Source organism: Dinoponera quadriceps, unplaced genomic scaffold, assembly GCF_001313825.1.
Source record: "Dinoponera quadriceps isolate SergipeBrazil2010 unplaced genomic scaffold, ASM131382v1 scaffold1573, whole genome shotgun sequence".
NCBI classification, from domain to species: Eukaryota; Metazoa; Arthropoda; class Insecta; order Hymenoptera; family Formicidae; genus Dinoponera; species Dinoponera quadriceps.
The window spans coordinates 87,551-106,101 of NW_014556062.1; the positions used below are offsets into that span (position 1 = coordinate 87,551).

General features: G+C 36.7%; 2 protein-coding genes across 7 annotated transcripts; one reads left to right on the top strand and one right to left on the bottom strand.

Annotated features, from left to right (window-relative positions):
• Window positions 1–491: 491 nt before the first annotated feature.
• On the bottom strand, window positions 492–3,830 carry LOC106746527 (ATP-dependent Clp protease ATP-binding subunit clpX-like, mitochondrial). 5 transcript variants are annotated; one of them, XM_014623196.1, is made up of 7 exons: window positions 3,743–3,830; window positions 2,930–3,085; window positions 2,603–2,812; window positions 2,336–2,484; window positions 2,025–2,214; window positions 900–1,801; window positions 492–823 (listed from the first exon to the last, which is right to left on the bottom strand). In XM_014623196.1, the coding sequence occupies exons 2-7, from the start codon at window positions 3,000–3,002 to the stop codon at window positions 572–574; spliced, it is 1,776 nt and encodes a 591-aa protein (XP_014478682.1). In that variant the 5' UTR covers window positions 3,003–3,085; window positions 3,743–3,830; the 3' UTR covers window positions 492–571. The 5 variants fall into 5 exon arrangements, with proteins under 5 accessions (XP_014478682.1, XP_014478679.1, XP_014478681.1 ...); XM_014623193.1 differs by lacking the exon at window positions 3,743–3,830 and adding an exon at window positions 3,160–3,524; XM_014623195.1 differs by lacking the exon at window positions 3,743–3,830 and adding an exon at window positions 3,144–3,524.
• Window positions 3,831–4,422: 592 nt separating this feature from the next.
• LOC106746584 (ornithine decarboxylase-like) lies at window positions 4,423–12,661 on the top strand. Of its 2 annotated transcripts, none has more exons than XM_014623324.1 (9): window positions 4,423–4,819; window positions 7,564–7,737; window positions 8,135–8,373; window positions 8,450–8,526; window positions 8,689–8,862; window positions 8,940–9,279; window positions 9,361–9,575; window positions 11,885–12,093; window positions 12,209–12,661. In XM_014623324.1, exons 3-9 carry the CDS (start codon window positions 8,187–8,189, stop codon window positions 12,429–12,431), a joined length of 1,425 nt encoding a protein of 474 aa, XP_014478810.1. In that variant the 5' UTR covers window positions 4,423–4,819; window positions 7,564–7,737; window positions 8,135–8,186; the 3' UTR covers window positions 12,432–12,661. The 2 variants fall into 2 exon arrangements, with proteins under 2 accessions (XP_014478810.1, XP_014478812.1); XM_014623326.1 differs by having other exon boundaries at window positions 12,196–12,284.
• The last annotated feature ends 5,890 nt before the right edge of the window (window positions 12,662–18,551 follow it).

Below are 18,551 nucleotides of genomic sequence, written 5' to 3' on the forward strand. Positions count from 1 at the left end.
ACATGACTTGCTCTTAATTATATAACATTGGTATTCTTTTTATTATAGTTGTTATATCTATATTTGTCATATAACTGCCAAAAAATACGTATATGTATAACGTATATGTATATATGATGTACACATATGTGGCGACATATGTATATTTCTAAATCACATGTATACATATACGTATACATGCATGTATCTCTTTTTGTTAATATCAAAACACATGTATTTAACTGCAACATACATATTCAGCACTGCAAATGCGCGTATCCAAAACATTAAAATTAGAAATTTAATATAAAGAAATCATGGAAATTTGGAACAATTTTTTATAAACATTGAAAAATATGCAGGATGGTTTGAAAGATGTATATATATATATGCGTTGTTCATATTATTTTTCGTATATGATATATATATATATATATATACATATACATATATACGCGAAAAAATATATTTTTTCTATAAAATAATTGAATTAACAGTTTACAAATGTTCTAATTTAATTTCTTTCTCAAACATGGTCTATCTATCGTTAAAGAAATAATTATACCAAAGTATTACATTTTTTAGTTATTTGTTAACTATGTACATGCTGTGCTTGAAGTTCATCCTCATTGCTATCACCTCGTCTCACATACTGGGGTTTCTCGTGACCCTTTACACATTGTTCTGTTACATGAACCGACATAACATCACTTCCCGGTACTTCGAACATAGGATCCAAAAGTAACGACTCCATAATCGCGCGCAAACCTCGTGCTCCCGTCTTTCTTTCCATTGCCAAAGAAGCAATTGCGTTCAGGGCGTTGATATCGAATGTTAGCTCAACCTAAGGAGATTCAATATATTTAATATCGTTGGCAGACCTTTAATGGGAAAAGAGATAGGTAGATCATTAAACCTACCTTGTCCATTGAAAACAACATTTGAAATTGAGGAACGATAGCATTTTTTGGCTCAGTAAGAATTCTTACTAGCATGTCTCTGTCAAGTGTATGAAAAGGCACAAGCACGGGGAATCTGCCAACGAATTCTGGTATCATGCCGAAATCAATGAGATCTCTAGCCTCTACTTGTTGCAGTAACGTGTCCTTTTCTTTATTGTCTCTTTCAGTAGAGGGCGACATATTAGCAACGTCAGCTAAAGTTGCAGCTCGTCTACCTGGACTTTCGGATGCGGGTTTTGCGCCGAACCCGAGGTATTTTTCAGTTTTACGTCGTGAAATAAGCCTGTCTAGACCGTTGTAAGCTCCCGAGGCGACAAAAAGAATATTCGTTGTGTCCACCTGTAACGTCTCACCGCGAAGCTTTCTGGAGCTATTTCTCTCTGGTACATTCACAATCGTTCCTTCAAGCATCTTTAACATTCCCTGTTGCACCCCTTCCCCACCAACATCTCGCAACTGATGGATTCCAGGTACAGCTCCTATTTTGTCAACCTCATCCAGAAAAACAATCCCCATTTGAGCTCGATCTACTACGTAATTTGCGTCCTGAAGGAGCTTAGCTATAACACTTTCTATATCTTCGCCGACGTAACCAGCTTGTGTCAGAGTGGTGCAATCACAGATTGCAAACGGAACATCTAAACATTGCGCTATTGTCTGTGCGAGTAACGTTTTTCCACTGCCTGTAGGGCCGAGTAACAGTATGTTACTTTTCTCTAATTTCAATTGATGTTGCTTGCTATCCAAGATGTCCGATCCAGGGACAGACTGGCTGCCCGATGACTTATGCTCACTTCCTATGTTAACGTGTTGATATCCAACTCCCAATGGATTTCCGACACCCGAAATATGTAGTAAATCTGAAGACAGAAAAACGTTTTATAACAATCTCACGCAACATTATTTATCAACAGCACATCTGGCGAAGGGAGGGGGCAATTATGCAAATCACTATTTTCATCTACAGATTATATCGGTGATTTCAATCACTATAACTATATTTAAAATACATAAATAAATATGCATTACGTCATGACATTGAAACACTATATAACATTGTATCATTGGGAAGCAGCTATTTACGTGGTTTGAGACCTCTATGAGTGAAGGGATGATTTGTCTCCTGCGTACCAACTGCATGAGTATTGGTTTGTACCAAGTTTTGTATCGGTAAATTGTTATAAATTCGTTTATAGTGGTTATAAACGGCAACACTTAACACCTTCTTTGCATATTCCTGACCAACAACATGTTTGTTCAAATATTCGAATATCTGAAAATATTCATTTGTCATCATTATCACTATTTCTTCCTATTTGCTCTAGCTAAATTACTGATATTATGTAATTATTAATATTAACAAAAAATCACAGAGTTTCAGAATAATCAGTCACCTTTTTAGGAGGAGGTGGTGGTTTTCTATATCCTCCTTGCTTACTATCTTCTGGCCTCAGTGGTTCTTTTAAACTTCTCTTCGAATCAGTATCCGATAGGACAACGAAGAAATGATGACATTTCTCACACTTGACGAATCTTGTAGAGGCTGTATTGTATAAAGATGCTGTGTAAGATGCTATGTAAATTTTCATGAAAGCAATCCTGGCAAATCCGACAATTCTCTCTGCTACGGTAGAATATTGATTTAGCAGCATTTCACTTACATACAAATGTTTCTACATGTGTACAAGGATCTCCACACTTGGGACAGGTTAGTGTGCTTTTCTTTCCACCACCGCTAGTACCACCACTGGAAGATCCACCAGATATGGTATGTGTGTCCTTGGAAGGTGGTGTAGTATCAGTTGGGGTTTTTCCCAAGCTGCTGCTGGTTGTCAGAGTTCTCGTGGCCGCAATCCTCACAATTTTATATACTGCGCAGTTGGAAAAAATAATTTCTCGTTGCTTCATCACTCTTGTAGACGACATTTATAGCTACCATATTGTTATCAGAGATGACGCATAAGAATTATTCATAACACCATACCCACCATGATTGTTGACATGGTTAGAAGATGCCAAGCGACTCGCGCCAATCAAGCAGCAACGTACGCAACTCATCATCAGTGAATTTCGTGTGGCCGAGGTGGTGCAATATGGGAATAGTGGACTACCTTCGTCTCAAAAAATGCCCCGCGCACTCGGATCTGGAATCAGACGTGTATTTTCTCGCGTAATCATTCTCCGCTGCAAATCGCTGCGTACGTCTCTTTAAACCAACGAGCAATGGCTGCGTCTGCGTTTGCAAAAACTGCACACGATGGTGGCTGTGTTGATTGCGTGTCAAAACAAAAAGACAGATATGGTCGCGACACGGTATATCTTCTGCCCTTGGATACGACGAACGGTCACTCGGAAATTCGTGTCTACTCAGCGCGACTTCAGAACAGCTAGTTCGCGCGACTCGTCCTCCTGGTGGGTGCGAGGAAACGCGGGGGACCCACTGAACGACGGAACAGCGAGTAGGGTGCGACGAAGAACGATAGGACCTGCGTGACAGACAAAATTCCCGACATCGCGAGATGTTGGCACCGCGCGACTCGCGCAAGGATGCGCTCGGATGATAACACGAAACAAACAGATATCGCTCTCCGGGGGGAGCGATATCTGTTTGTTTCGTGTTATCATCCGAGCGCATCCTTGCGCGAGTCGCGCGGTGCCAACATCTCGCGATGTCGGGAATTTTGTCTGTCACGCAGGTCCTATCGTTCTTCGTCGCANACGTTTATGCGTTCGCGATATCAATGAGACTTGATTCGCGTTGACCGCCAAGATGGCTTGCCGAATTCATTCGCATCTCTTACCGAAATGTCATATATGACAAAATGTAATAAGACTCAATCGCGTGCAGCGAATAAAACAGTGACGCACCGCTCGAGATCCACGAGCATTCCGAATTTTAATAAAGTCAACAAATTGCAGATTTTTTGGCGCCATCTAATGGCGCCATTGCAAGGCCCATGAAACGCTCAATTTGAGTTTTATCCATTGAACTTTAATTTTGTTTTTTATTCCTGCATCGGTTTCATAAGCGTCAGTTTATAATAGGTATTTTAAGCCTTAAGCCTTAAGAAATTAATCAATCACAGTCGAATGTGAAAACAATAATTAGCTGTGATTGGTCAATTTCCTAAGGCTTAAAAACTTGTTGTGGACCGACACTAAGTCCTAGTCTACAAGAGATGCTTCAAGCCTTAAGAAATTGACCAATCATAATCGAATTATAGAAAAATTATCAATTATGATTGGTCCATTTCTAGGCTTAGAAGTTAAATCTCATTGTAAATCCCGTTTCACTCTCTCTCTAGATTCTCTCTGCACACCACGAGTGAGATTCCCGAACGCAACGGGTCTCTCCGATCGTCGTAAACACCCTATATTTCAACGGTCCTTCCGCCAACAATCGTTAGTTGGCGCTGTCTGTCCTGTCACGATATCGGCCTATAGGGAGACCGTTCTCGACCATTAAAGAAGAAGAAGAAGACACGCAGGTCTTTTCGCGTTGTGCTCGGTCGGTGGTGTGTGTGTGTGTAGCGGTGCGAGGCTCGGTGGGCCTAGTGTGTGGGGTTCTCGTTTTCGGATTCACTTAATTCCGAGACAAAATTAAATTCACAGAACCCGAATCAAAGTCGTCGGCGTTATGCTCGCTTAAGTAACGCGTAAGAAACGGTTAACGGGCGAAACGAATGTTTTTTATCGACACACCGTCATACGGAGTACCGTTCGCGCGAGAACTCGACGGCAAGCACTGGTCGCCGCACGAACGACGCTTCGATTCTCGTCGACCGATCTGACTGATTTTTGGGATCCGGTCACCGAAAACTTCCATCATTCCGTCAATAACCGTGTGCCGACCCGCAGGGTGGCGATCGTCCGATAAGGTGGGTATTTTCGATACCAATATCCGAGATTAGTGGAATCATTGCCCCGAACCACACTACCATGACCAGGTTCCGCGAATACGATCGTGTATGATAAATTTCCTCTCTAAACGGCGAGCACGCAGATATTTCTTCTTCCCGGAGGACAACATTTATTCGCACGCTGATCGGAGCTTGTTTGAAATAATCGGCTTCGTACCAAAGATCGGCTCGAAGTTTACCGATTAACGCATTTTCCCCGCTGGCCGATCATTTCGATATATATTCGCCGTTTTCGATCAACTTCGTAATTACTCCGTAATTACTCCGTTTCTTACTTCTGACTACGTGTAATTGTTTCCTATTTCTGACTACTTCTGCCCCGCGCACTCGATATCGAGTGTCACCGATGCACCGTAACGTTTCTACAGCAGTGTGTATGCATTTATAAAGGTTTGACTAATCGGCTTCGAGTGTATGAAATTCTAGAGAATCACTTAGCTATATTTCAAACAGCTTGTATCACATTTGCATTTCTTTTCACGGGAATTGTTACATTCGAGAATCTCGCACGTTCTCTCATTTTCGATATTTACATATGATGAATCGTGTGTTGTATGTTTAAATTGTAGAACTTGGCCTTTATTCTTTATTTACTTGATGATAAAGTGAGAATCGAATTTCCACAGCTTGTTCAAGACAGATTTCGCCGAACTGTGATGCATGTATGTCTGTCTGTCATAATATAGTTTTTATGTATATTTCATACATTCTTTTTATTACATGTATTCCTCCGGATAAACATTGATAGTCACTAAAAATACAACGTATACAACCGCTAACCTTGATGATAAGATGTATTGTTTTTCTTTTCTATTTCCTGACTCATTCTATTTCACGTATTTTAGTATCAATGTTTGTAGAATGGCCAATATTTTGCAGTCAATTTACTCATATCTTCGAACTTGTGCTATCTTGCTCAGACGAGTATTTCCTGTTCGAACCAGCAGAGTTATTGTTACATTATGTAAGAACACCGTTTCATGTATTGGAATCAAGGAGAAACACGAAATTTCAGTCTTAATTTAAAAGAGAACAAAAATTCACACACAACGTGATACGTGCGTTTTTGTGCATTGCATCGTTGAACCTTTTCTTCACTGCTTTTCATACTCCATTTCATACTTTAGGAACGCATATTTGTAACATGGCGTCAAATATTATCTTTACTTCCTCGTAAGAATTTACTTGTTATTTTTAGCTGTGTATACTTTATCAGTGTGATTTATGTTGATCTCTGATATAGTACGCTTGATTGATGTCGCGAGAACTAGAAATGCGTTATTTCCCAACCCCCAGTAAAGCGTTATTCAGCAGCGAACTCTGTATCGCCTCCCCCCCCACTTGAAATCACAGTACTATGAACCATGTTTCTTGGTGGTTGACAGATAAGACATCTTGTACGATGCAGGCGTGGAACCACGCAAAGACTGGCTGATATTACTTATCTTCCTTGTATAAGTACTGGCCTAAATAGTTGCCTCAGACTCAGTATCGTCCTGAATTCCCACCAGGCCGTACCTTATCATCGTCACGAAGCGTTCACGCTTATAGTTCGTTAATTAAATTGCTTCAGTAATTCGTGAAACATTTGTATTTTACAATTATCGCACGTATGAGACGTACCGGCAACTAGGATTTTCAAAATCATTCATAATCTCCAAGTAGTTGTGGTATTTGTTGTATGTGTTGTATAGATAAAGAAACGAGAATTATTCTCCAACGTCAGGTAAGAAATCAAATTGTGTTTTATCAAGCTGTCAATTCTACTAATTTTTCCTAAATTATTAGTGACAATTACCTGGACAATGCACGAAAAGACGATGTTAAATTTAGATATGATTAGTTCGAGACATGACTGTAATATACACTATGACAGAGAAAATCTTAGTATATTTACTCTGAATGCAGTGACAAATAATGATTGGATGTATAAAAAAGAATAATTGAAAAGAATATTCTCTCACATTTACTTGACCAAAGTAACATTAGTTTCAGACAAAAGACTTTCAGATCAGATCTTACTTGCTCTGATAAAAAATATGATAAGATAAACAGTCTGATGATATTCATGGTAAAAATACTTATAAAATACTTATTATGCTAATTTATTTAATACATTATTTAAATACGTTACAATTTGTAAGGGATCTTTCTCTTTCTTGTTAGTAAAATATTCTATACTTTAGAAATTATACTTTCGATTACATGCATACATCTCTTTCTTACATGCGCATTGTACTTATATTTATACTCATTTACAAACCAGTGCAATTTCTACAGCTTGTAAAAGACAGATATAGATTTCACCGAACTGTGACGCATATGTGTGTGAGTGTGTATGATTTCACGATATAGTTTTTATTTATATTTGATACATGTTTTTTATTATATGTATTCCTCCGGGTAAACATTGATAGTCACCCAATTAGATCATATACAACGTATACAACCGCTAATCTTGATGATAAGACGTGTTCCTTTATATTTCTTTTTTATTTTTTCATTCATTTTACTCCACGGATTTTAGCATCAATGTTTGTAGAATGGCCAATACTTTGCAGTCAATTTACTCATTAAAATCCCGAAAGCAATTTTCGCATAGAATTAGTAGATGAAGAAGTAGAATAGCATCGCAGTTGGATAAGGTAAACTTGCCATGTTTAACGGTATTTGTTCAAATTGTGTTTTTCCTTCTTTTGCAGGGTTCTATCTGCGCTAGGCTGGTAGGTCAGTCTGCTGGTGGGTGCTTGAATAACTGCGGCAACTGGAAGTTGGCCCTGAACGCAGAGCCCCCGTGGCTTTGCTAGCACCCCCACATTGATCTTGTCTTAACTCGCTTCCCCACGACTCACCCAATTCTCATTGACAGCTGCCTCGTACGTTACTTTTTTCTTTGTTATGCTAAATTTATCTTCGTTTATAACACACACAGTAGATAATTATTGTCAGGCTTTCGAATTGCTATAAAAGTCTTTTATTTTAGGTTTTTTTTAGAGTTGTCATGCAATCTCTTGAAAATTATACAAGAATTCGACGAATTACAGTCGCTTCGAAGATTCTTTATGAACCAAAAATTCCTCGTAGTTTCGAGTGTTTACATATTGACAACGTAAATTTAACACGCGTAGATATAGGGTTTATTTTCGAATGAAAGATAGAACCCTCGATCAAAGAAAAATGTTCCTTAAAGAAAAGAATTTTTGACGTCGGATGCTTATTTTTCCATCTTGTTTCGTTTATTGTTTGTATCGTTCCTAATCATTGGACTTTCAGTTTGCTGCCTAGCACCTACAGAGTACCGGTTAATTCATCAAAATCATTCAATATGAAGGATACACATTTAAATGAACGCATCCACGTATTAGACAACGAATCCAACGTTATGACCGTCATCAAAGACATTGCAATGAGTGGTTTACAAGAAGAACCTTTTTACGTGTTGGATATAGGAGATATCGTACGAAAACATCAAATTTGGAAAGAAAAATTGCCACGAGTTGAGCCCTATTATGGTGAATGAATAACGTTCGAAACTATGCATGTGTAATGGTGTATGATTATTTACATCAATTTCTTTCGTAATTCCAGCTGTGAAATGTAACGACAATTTAATCGTAATTGAGGTATTAGCAGCTCTTGGTATCGGTTTTGATTGTGCGTCCAAGGTGAATACAATAATTTTTCCTGTTCTTTTAATCTGTTTTTATTTAGCGACAAATACGTCTCTTTTAAATACAAGTTTTATCTCGTCAACGTGTGACAATTGGGTCAAAGTATTTTGTTTCATCGAAAGGTTATTGTTTATATAACATCTTTTTACTTCATAGGGTGAAATAAATAAAGTTTTGAGTGTCGGGGTGGATTCTTCGAGAATTATTTTTGCTAATCCGGCCAAACCAGCTTCACATATTCGTCACGCTGCTGCAATGAGGGTGGAAACCATGACAGTAGACAATGAAAACGAACTGCACAAAATAAAGAAATTGTTTCCAACGGCCAAGGTAACATATCGTTGTATCTCCGCAATTTGTTCGTCATGATCACTCGGTCGTAATAGTAAATATTTTTTTCATTGCAGATTGTTTTGCGAATTCGCTGCGACGCGGAGGTGGCCCAATGCCCGCTCGGTATGAAGTTCGGTTGCGATCCATTAGACGAGGCTCCTGCTCTTTTACATCTTGCACGTGTGCTGGGCCTCAACGTGGTGGGCATCAGCTTCCACGTTGGATCTGGATGTCAAGATCCTCCGGTGTATTATCGTGCTATCCGACATTCCAAAATTTTGTTCGATAAGGCTATCGATTTGGGTTTCAAACCTTATCTGTTGGACATAGGCGGTGGTTATCCAGGTAACAAAGGCACAAGCATCGATAAAATGGCAGATACCATCAACCAAGCGCTCGACGAATATTTCAATAGTAAGTTACACTGGGCTGTTTCGTTGCGATCGGACGTATTTTGCGCTTGGAACTGTAACTTATAAGGGAAATATTCTTCAGCCGATGCTGTTCATGTGATCGCCGAACCGGGCCGTTTCTACGTCGCGTCTGCATTCACACTGGCAACATGCATTCACAGTAAACGTACCGTGCGCGGAGACGATAGTTCTTCTGGTGCTATTGCGCATAATATGTATTATATCAACGATGGTGTCTACGGATCGTTCAATTGTCTATTGTATGATCACCAACACGTAACTCCTCTTCCTCTCAAGGTAAGCTACTTTTATCCGAGGAAAATGGTCGAGTATCGATCAAATATTTTTCTCATGCTTTCTTAAGGGGATGTTATATTTGATAATTTTGTTGGCAAAATATCGACTTTTTTCTACAAAATTTACGTCGCATTGATTGTACAATATTATAAATGCTCTCTTACACAGTGAAAGAGTACGTGCGAAAATGAATTGGAGTATATTTCACTATGTGGCGAAAACAATTGAAAATTTCAAAAATGACATCTCATCGTAAATATTTACTTGTTACAAAAATCCTGCAGCTTGTACACATCGAATGTGCCAATGTTGTAATCAGAAACATTTCAAAGAACATTTTTACATCATATCAATTAAATTTAGAAGCCTAAAAGATACCAGGGGGTATACTGCCTAGAAAAATCTGGGATTCTCAGGGAATTTGCTTATGTTTGGAAATACCAGAAAATTCGTAGGAAATTTTATTAGAAATCAGGGAATTTTAAATGGACATTGTCTGCAATTATCACGTTGTTTATAAACAAATATTACGTAATTGATTGAATTTTATTTAATATTTACTTCTTTAAGAATCAGAAAAAAATAGTTTAGAATTTTTCGACTTGATTTTTAATTAATTTTAATTAATAAAGGAATGGTATTACATAAATTATAGGCGTGAATTTATTAATTCTTAGGGTATTTTTTCGGTTTTAAATAGACACCCTGGTTACGAAAAAGTTGTAGGAAAATGTCTATATATCTTGATTACATTTCCTATTAAACATGGTAAAGTAAAATAGTGCACATTCATCGCATACATATTGATATCACTTTTTTATTTACTTAAGATTTTTATGTATAAGAAATACAAAAAAAGTAGCATGATTGTGTCAGTTTTTATGTAACATAACATTTTAAAGAATTATCTCTATGCCTGCGTTTATCAGAGAAAGTAGCTCAATGAGCGTTTAATGATTATTGTCTGTGATTGGAGCATTCTTCTAGATCTTTGATAAATCCAGAAAAATGTAAAAATCAGGAGTAATAAACATAAAATGTTGAATTATTTTTTCTATTGAACGCAGCTTATGTTATCATTATGCTTATTAAGTTCGTCATCGATTTGATATTCTCTTAAAGTTTTTGTTTCTTCGCTGCAGTTATCTTAATTAATGAAGCGTCAGAAACAAGAAAACATGCCCAAAATTCTTGCAGAATACGTTGAGATAAATATATATATATATATATCCATAAAATGGCAATTGCAGTCGATCGAGCAAATCTGTAAAATATTCCGAAAATTTTACTTTTACTCTATCCTTTCTCGTGATTTTCTTATATTAATTTTACGGCCACGTTCAGCAGAACGTTTAATTTGCAACTGTTGGAAGTTATCTGAGTTGAGATGAGATTATTCTTTTAGATCTACTAATAATCCAATCTCAGCACCGGAAACTTCTAACAGTTGCAAACTAAACGTTCTGTTGAACGCGGCCATTGATTGTTAGAGCAAAATTATAGTTTTTGTACTATTTTATAGATCTTATATCGATTGACTGTAATTGTCATTTTATAGATGTCTTTTTTATTTCAACATATTTCGTAAGAAGTCTGAATATATTTTTTCTCACTTTTGACATCATCAAATAAGACGTAACGTGGTCAGGAATAATAATATTTAATAATAATCTTAATAATAATATTTATTAACGGGAGAAGAAGTTCTTTAGTGTACATAATTAAGGAAAGATTGTAAATGACAGACAAATTTCAATCAGTTTAGGGGGAAATAAAAAGTGTAGCATAAAAATACACAGAAAAATAAACAAGCACTTATGGCTCCAGGTCTCTCGTTACAGTCGTCTTGTTTGATGAAGTCAGAAACGAAAAAAACGTATTCTTAATGTCTTCTTGCGGAATACATTGAAATGAAGAGATATATCCATGAAATAACACTTGCGATTGATTCTCCATAATTGTAAAATATTCTAGAAACTCTCTTCTTTTGCTCTAACAATCAATAAATAAGCATAAAATTAACATAACATGCAATTTTTCTTTTTAGCCAATCTTTTTTCATGATTCTACCACGTTTGATGGTTACGTAATCGTTAAAGTGGAAGGAAAGTTTTCGGAATATCTTACAATCGATCGCAAGTATCATTTTGTGAATATGTCTTTTTATTCCGATGCAATTTGCTAGAATTTTGGGCACGCTTCCGACGTCATTAATCAAGACGACTGCGGCGAAGGAACGGAAGCCTGAAATAAACAAAGAAAAATAGCAAAATAATTTCTTCAATCACAAATATCGCGTCTATCGTTAGGATGGTTGTGGAAAGTTAATTCCATCGAGCATCTGGGGTCCGACATGCGACGGATTAGACCAAGTTGTCGAGAATATCTTGTTATACGAAATGGAACTTGGCGATTGGGTCCTTTTTGAAAACATGGGTGCCTACACATTGCCCGTTGCTTCGCCGTTTAATGGATTCCCAGTGCCTAAGGTGCACGTTGTTGCTGATGAAAGCATCTGGTGAGAGAGCTCGCTTGTTGTTCAATGCGGGATACTCTTATGCGTTTTATCGTTACATCTTTCTTTCTTTCTTCTCATGAAAAGTCAACTGATTTTATCTAGGCGTTTCTCGTAGGCTTTTATTGAAGGATGTTCTACCATTGACCGAAGATCACTTTGTCATTGGTAATACTCCGACTAACTTGCGACTTGGTTTGGACATCGGAGGAAACGATATCGACCCATGGATGGACGCTGATCAACAAATGAACTTAGCACCGCCTGAAATATTAGCAGACGCTCCTAGTACTCCATCACCTTTTATCTTCGATTATGTCGAGGTGGATCCGCTGAATTAATCTTGTCCAACATCGATGATTATTTTACAAGTAATTTGAAATTTATTTACATTTCCCATCTTTGCAACTCATAAATTGCGATAAATTTGGTCTACTTTCCTCTTTTTCTCCCTTCGATTTGATAATTTGATAAATGATAAGTATACAAAGGTTCAAACGGCATAATTTTATATAGGGTGTCTCGGACTCGAGTGTATCTTCATGCACGTGTGCAGGTAGAACTCGTTAAACTAAGTAGAAAAGTTGATTTTGCTAATTACCGCGAAAAAACTATCGAGATATTATTAATTAAGGAAATATGGCCTGAATATAAGGAATGAATGCCTGTAATGCGATCAACTTTATAGATAGCCTGAAGAGTGTCTTCGGCATGTTGACTAGCAATGTTTTCTTAGCAATGATGAATATCGGCTAGCAGCGAACGACGTAGTGGTGCGTTAAGTCTTGAGCACAAAGCCTGTTGTAACTATATATATTCAAGCTGAGTCATAAACGTTTACAAGAGTCACAAGTTAACGCATAATTGATCGAATAAATATATTTATCGCATTGTTTACGTTTACATTAATCATTATACAATGATTTGGGACTTCGACACACGTTTAATCCATATCTGTAATAGGTGCAGTAAGCCTTTACCTTTTTGCTGAAAGGATTAAATTGCGTAGCATAATTTCTAGTAAAAAACGTTACCAGATCAGACGTCGCAATTTTTAAGTTTTAAGCTTTACTGCAACGTTCGGTAGCGCGGGAGACGTCTTTTGTCAGAAATTACGTTATATTTTATTGCTTGGATTAAAAGGTTTGTAAATCCGGACTTAAGACTGTCGGAAATGCTTACGATAGATTTTGTATTCAAGCTCTTACACGTATGATCTTGAGGCTGCTCGCCTGTATTTGTCGCTAAGAGATCAGGAATTAAATCTAAAATGTATCTTTTCAAAACTTGAGACTGCTCTGCAGAGCTCGCCCCTGATTGCATGAGGTCGCAGCATTGCGTACATTGTTTTGCCAATTGTCTTTAATTAATATCTTAAAAATTATCGCGGTTATTTTGCGAAATGAAGCAGGACTTTTCAGTTTGACGAGTTCTATCCGCGCCCGAGTGAATTGTTAGACTCAAGACTTAAATCTATGCATCCTGTATAGTTCCTCTCTTTTATAAATTTCCTTTTTCTCATTTCTTTCGAGATCATCTGGACGAAGAGCGTATCTAAATACGCCGATTTTTAATTTTGATGTACGTTTTTTATATAATTTGTTTTGTATGAACAATGCTTGACATTTTTGCTTGTTTTTTGTGAAAATTAATTTTGAGTATTGTATAGAAGTTGCAGTTAAATAGACCGTTAAGAGTGGCCCCTCCGACATTATTAGCGAAGAAATTACCTCTCGCATTATTAATATTCGTGATTGTCGATGTTTTTCCCATTGCATGAGATACACAGATTGCAGAAATATCACGGTAGATATTTAATCACATATTTCTCCGTGCATACGTTATCTGTGTAATAGGACGTATTGTAGCTTCTACATTTGTAGATATAGAAATCGATATTTCAGAGAGAGGAACTATTTGTTAATTTTTCGTGGAGAAAATTTTTTACAATTTGCACATTAAACGTAGAACAAGAGCTATCATTTGTTCTGATATGAATTATATACACGTAAAATATACAAACGTTATATTTGATTGGAAAACTTTGTTACTCTCTCTCGATATCTTACAAAAGAACATATTGATCATAAGTAATGATGATTTATAAACATGCTTTTATTTAGTAATGTATTTTGGATATATACGAGATGAAAGGGAATAATTTCTTAAAAGTTTTGGGCATTACTCGAGGCAAGTTAATCTTTTTCTTCTAATTGGTATTTTAAGGTGTAAGGAAGGAAACAAAAGACTTCGTTAAAACATTAAGATGACACGTACAACATATGTACTCTATATATTATAAGAAACAAATGTATCCCGAAATTTTTTTGCTATATGCGAGCGAACATACAAACTCTGTAGAATTGCTAGGAACTTTACGGCATTGAGGCAGCTGTCACAAGATTCAAAGGCAATTGATAATTTCTTATTATTATTCTGATTGTATTATATATGTCTATTATATTATTATTCTTATTACACTATTACATTATATTATTAATACTATCATTTAATGATTAATCGGTTAATAAATGTAATGAAATATATAAGATCTTAGTATGAGTAATTTCCAGATACTTGACACCACAATGTAAGTAAGAACAGTAAGTTCGTTCAATGGCGGTACTTTTCATCTGAATGCTATACAATCGCCATGTTATGGGTTGTGCGCAGGCTTTAATTTGAATGACAATAAAAGCCGACTAAATGACTATAGATCTCTATGGCTGCGTTTTAATATTTGCTGTCAGTACTGAAAATCTGTTTGTTATATAAACTATAGATTTTCAATAATGTCAGTGAATATCAGAATGCACCTTTTGTGTGTGTCTAATTGTGAAATTATTTCAAAATTTATCGCGAGAAGAATTAATCAAACATCAAATATGGCTTTCAATAAAAATATAATTTTAAGAATTACGTGCAGCCAACTTCGAGAGGGAATGATCACAGATTTGCTTACAGAGGCGGATAAAGCAGATCAACCGCGAATAACGTATTTATGGCAGCTTTGCAGTGGTTAGAGTAAAAGTATCGTAATGGTAGAGTGTGACCTTTCCATAATCCTTACCGAAGTCAGTTTCATCGTGGCGCGTGTAACAAAACGTGATTTCCATTTCGCGATATAAATCCACGTACGGTGGAATGAAACCCGGAGGAAAATATGAATGTATAATATCATCAACATAACGAAAGTTTATTAAGCTGCTTTTTCTGCGGCCAGTAACTCTAGAAATTTACAATCATGATGACGTGAAAAGCAAGGCAATCATCTCAAATACAATGGATTAAAGCTCTTGACTACTCAGCCAAGAACTCCGCGTTAACACGTTGGCGACGCAATTCAGAACAATAAAAGGATGAGCTAATAGAGTGCGCATCTAGCAAACGTTATAAATGTTTCGAAGTGTTTCTTCTTCCTCGTCCATATTTTAGATCCGAACAAGAGAAGAAAAGGAAAGAGAACTTATTATTATCTTGCATTCACAATATGAATTCTTACTATATTTGACTAATTTTGTAACGTGAACGATCACCTGGGGTCGTTTTGTGCTCCAATGAGTTTTTATAAATTTATACTATGGATAAGACGAATCACGGTCAATTCTTGTTGCACAAGCTAGGTTTTTTAAATGTCCAAATGAAAGGTAAGATATTGATTCCCGATCAGTAAAAAAAAACTCATTATGACGTGAGCTTCATTTTCTGGCCGCTGGAATATAAAATGACCCCAGATAACTATTCCTGAATGAAAACATTTGTAGTTGAAGTATAAGAAAGTCTGATTGGAGCAACCAGATATCCGTCACTTAATTGTACCGTTGCAGCAACCACATAATTAGTTGTTCTATATTTTACTATTAAATCTGGTTGGCACTATCTGATTTCTGTATAGACCAACTAAACTGTTTTTTCCGTGTGCGAAGAAATTTGATTTGATTCCGTCCACTGGTGTACAAGTTTGGTGTATATCAATGTACTATTCCAGACAACTTAATGTCAGAAATCAAGATATCTGAGAGACGTCTTAAATATATCTTTAAGACGTCTTATGTTCTGATTTTAAATGTTACGTTGCCCGAAATTTAATCCCGTTTCTGTGCCATTGATTTCTTACAAAACAGCGGCTAATAGATAACATAAGGTAATATCCTGCTTGTTTAATGGCCCGAGTTTGAAAAAAAAATTTCTCGTTTGGAGGAAATATTAAGAACAAACGATAATTAAAAACAATTTTTTTAACACTCTCTATATTTGTGAAACGAGGCCTTTAAAACCATATGTTCATATGTATATTTTTCTTCATAAGATTACCTCAAATATCAACTCCTGAATTATTGGACAATAATACTTAATACCCAGACAGCACAGTGTCCAAAGTCGAGACATAAGACGGCTTTTAGACGTCTTATATCACGACATCTTAAATACGACTTCAAGACGACTAAAAGACGTCTCATATCCCGATTTTGGACATTTGTACTGTGTAGTATCCTGTATATACAGTGAAAACCCGGAGCGTGAGGGGGAGATTTCATTTTGAATGACAGTTAATTACTTATCCCCCAAAGACGGACAGATCGCTTCCTTTTTTTTCTTGCAACTGTCGTTATCCGGTCTTGTGCAGAACGTCGCAAGGTTAAGGAAACTGTGAATCCTGCATTGTGAATCCTTATTTATGTACGTACGTATACATTATTTACGCCACGTCGCGAAATCACAATCAGAGATTTCAACCAAGGTTTTGGACAGTGCACACGCGGTGTAGGCGAGCAAATAGGCAAGTAAGTAGGCAGGCAGGCAGGCAAGCAAGTAGACAGGCAAGCAGGCAGGCAGTCATGGTTCCCGTTATGTATTGTGAAAGGTAGAGACTGCAGCTTTATTAGTAATGCGCTGCCTAACCGGATGGTTACACAACAATTACTAATCTCGCTAAATATAAAATTATTGTTTACACGTGGGGCCGTCAAAATGTTTTCGTCCGAGTTTTTCGGCAAATCTTATCTCGAGTAACGAATAAATAAAAAACGAGTTCAGAAACTTACCAAACGATAAACAACGAACGCACTTTTATGAGAAAATTAATTTATTCGTTAATGAATGAAATAAATCTTTTATCACCCACACTCATGCGCCGGGATTTATTCTCGAACGAACGTTTATGGCTTATTCATTTATTGAACCGTAGCGCGAGTGTATATACTTTTTACAATTTCTCGTGATTCCCTTGAAAACGGAAAGTTTCCGCTTGCAAAAGAAGCTACTGGTTTGTTTAATTAGCATATTTTTCGCAAATGATAATGCGAGCGCGTAAAAACGACTTCGGCGCGATTCGGGAGAATTGCGTTCCCCGCGGTTGCTTCTCCGGTCTCCGGTGCACAGTGAAATCTTTTTACGAAATTTCGTGACTCGCGCGGTTCGATCAATATTGCGAGATCGCATTAGAAATTTTGTTTCTCCAGGGATCGTAAAAACCCCGCTTCCGGGTTTCGTTACCGAAATTCACCGGCAGCTGACGTGAGAGCAACGAGACGCGAGAAATCGCTGGTGCGACGCTTCGCGATGAATAATCATGAAAGTTTTTGCACAGCGTGATAACGATTAAGAGTAACGATTAAGATTTAAAGAACGGTATTGTAAAACTCTACATTTCGGAGTTATTTGGAGAAATATTTTATCAATCATTTCCACACATACCCGAGTCGAAATGTTGGTTTTATTATGTTAAACTTTTAATTCTACAATGCAGTGGGAGTTTAGCAAAAAAGGCTTACGCACACACACACACACACACACATACATACACACAATTCTAATTCTAATAATGTAATTTACTCTTAGTTTGAGCTCTTGTTTTGATGATATCTTAAAATTTCGTTTTCACTATTTTTACGTCAGAATAGATTGTTCGAGACAGTATTAAAATTAAATCTGTGAAATTAAAGGTTCAAGAGAGAAGTTAAACATTTCGTTTGATGACATCAGCAGCGAGAAAACGCGTGCCCAAAATTCTACGTATTTACATGTTCTTACGAAATATGTCGAAATAAAAAGATATGTCTATAAAATGACAGTTGCAGAGTCCGTGCGTGACCAAACGGATCATGTAAAATAATTGGAAAATTTTATTTTTGCTCTAACAGTTAATAAATAACCGTAAAATTAAAGTAACATGCAACCTATTTCTTCTCATTAATTTTATGTCTATTTATTGATTATTAGAGCAAAAACAAAGTTCGCACTATTTTACGGATCTACTCGATCGACTCTGCAATTATCATTTTATGAATATATCTTTTTATTTCAATGTATTCTGCAAGAATGTTGGGCATCTGCGTTTTCCTGCTTCTGACGTTATTAACCAAAGTGGTTACGGCGAGGAAACAGGAGTCTCAATAAATGTCAGTACCATCAAAGTAGGTTTTTATTAGTCCATATGTCATCTAAGTAGGCGCAAACTA

Coding starts and splice junctions, on each gene's coding strand:
- LOC106746584 (XM_014623324.1), top strand. CDS start 8,187: ATGAAGGATACACATTTAAATGAACGCATCCACGTATTAGACAACGAA. Junction 9,576..11,884: donor TAACTCCTCTTCCTCTCAAG/GTAAGCTACTTT, acceptor GTCTATCGTTAG/GATGGTTGTGGAAAGTTAAT. Junction 12,094..12,208: donor GTTGCTGATGAAAGCATCTG/GTGAGAGAGCTC, acceptor CGTTTCTCGTAG/GCTTTTATTGAAGGATGTTC.
- LOC106746527 (XM_014623196.1), bottom strand. CDS start 3,002: ATGATGAGTTGCGTACGTTGCTGCTTGATTGGCGCGAGTCGCTTGGCA. Junction 2,813..2,929: donor TAACCATGTCAACAATCATG/GTGGGTATGGTG, acceptor CCAACTGCGCAG/TATATAAAATTGTGAGGATT. Junction 1,802..2,024: donor TCATAGAGGTCTCAAACCAC/GTAAATAGCTGC, acceptor TTCTGTCTTCAG/ATTTACTACATATTTCGGGT.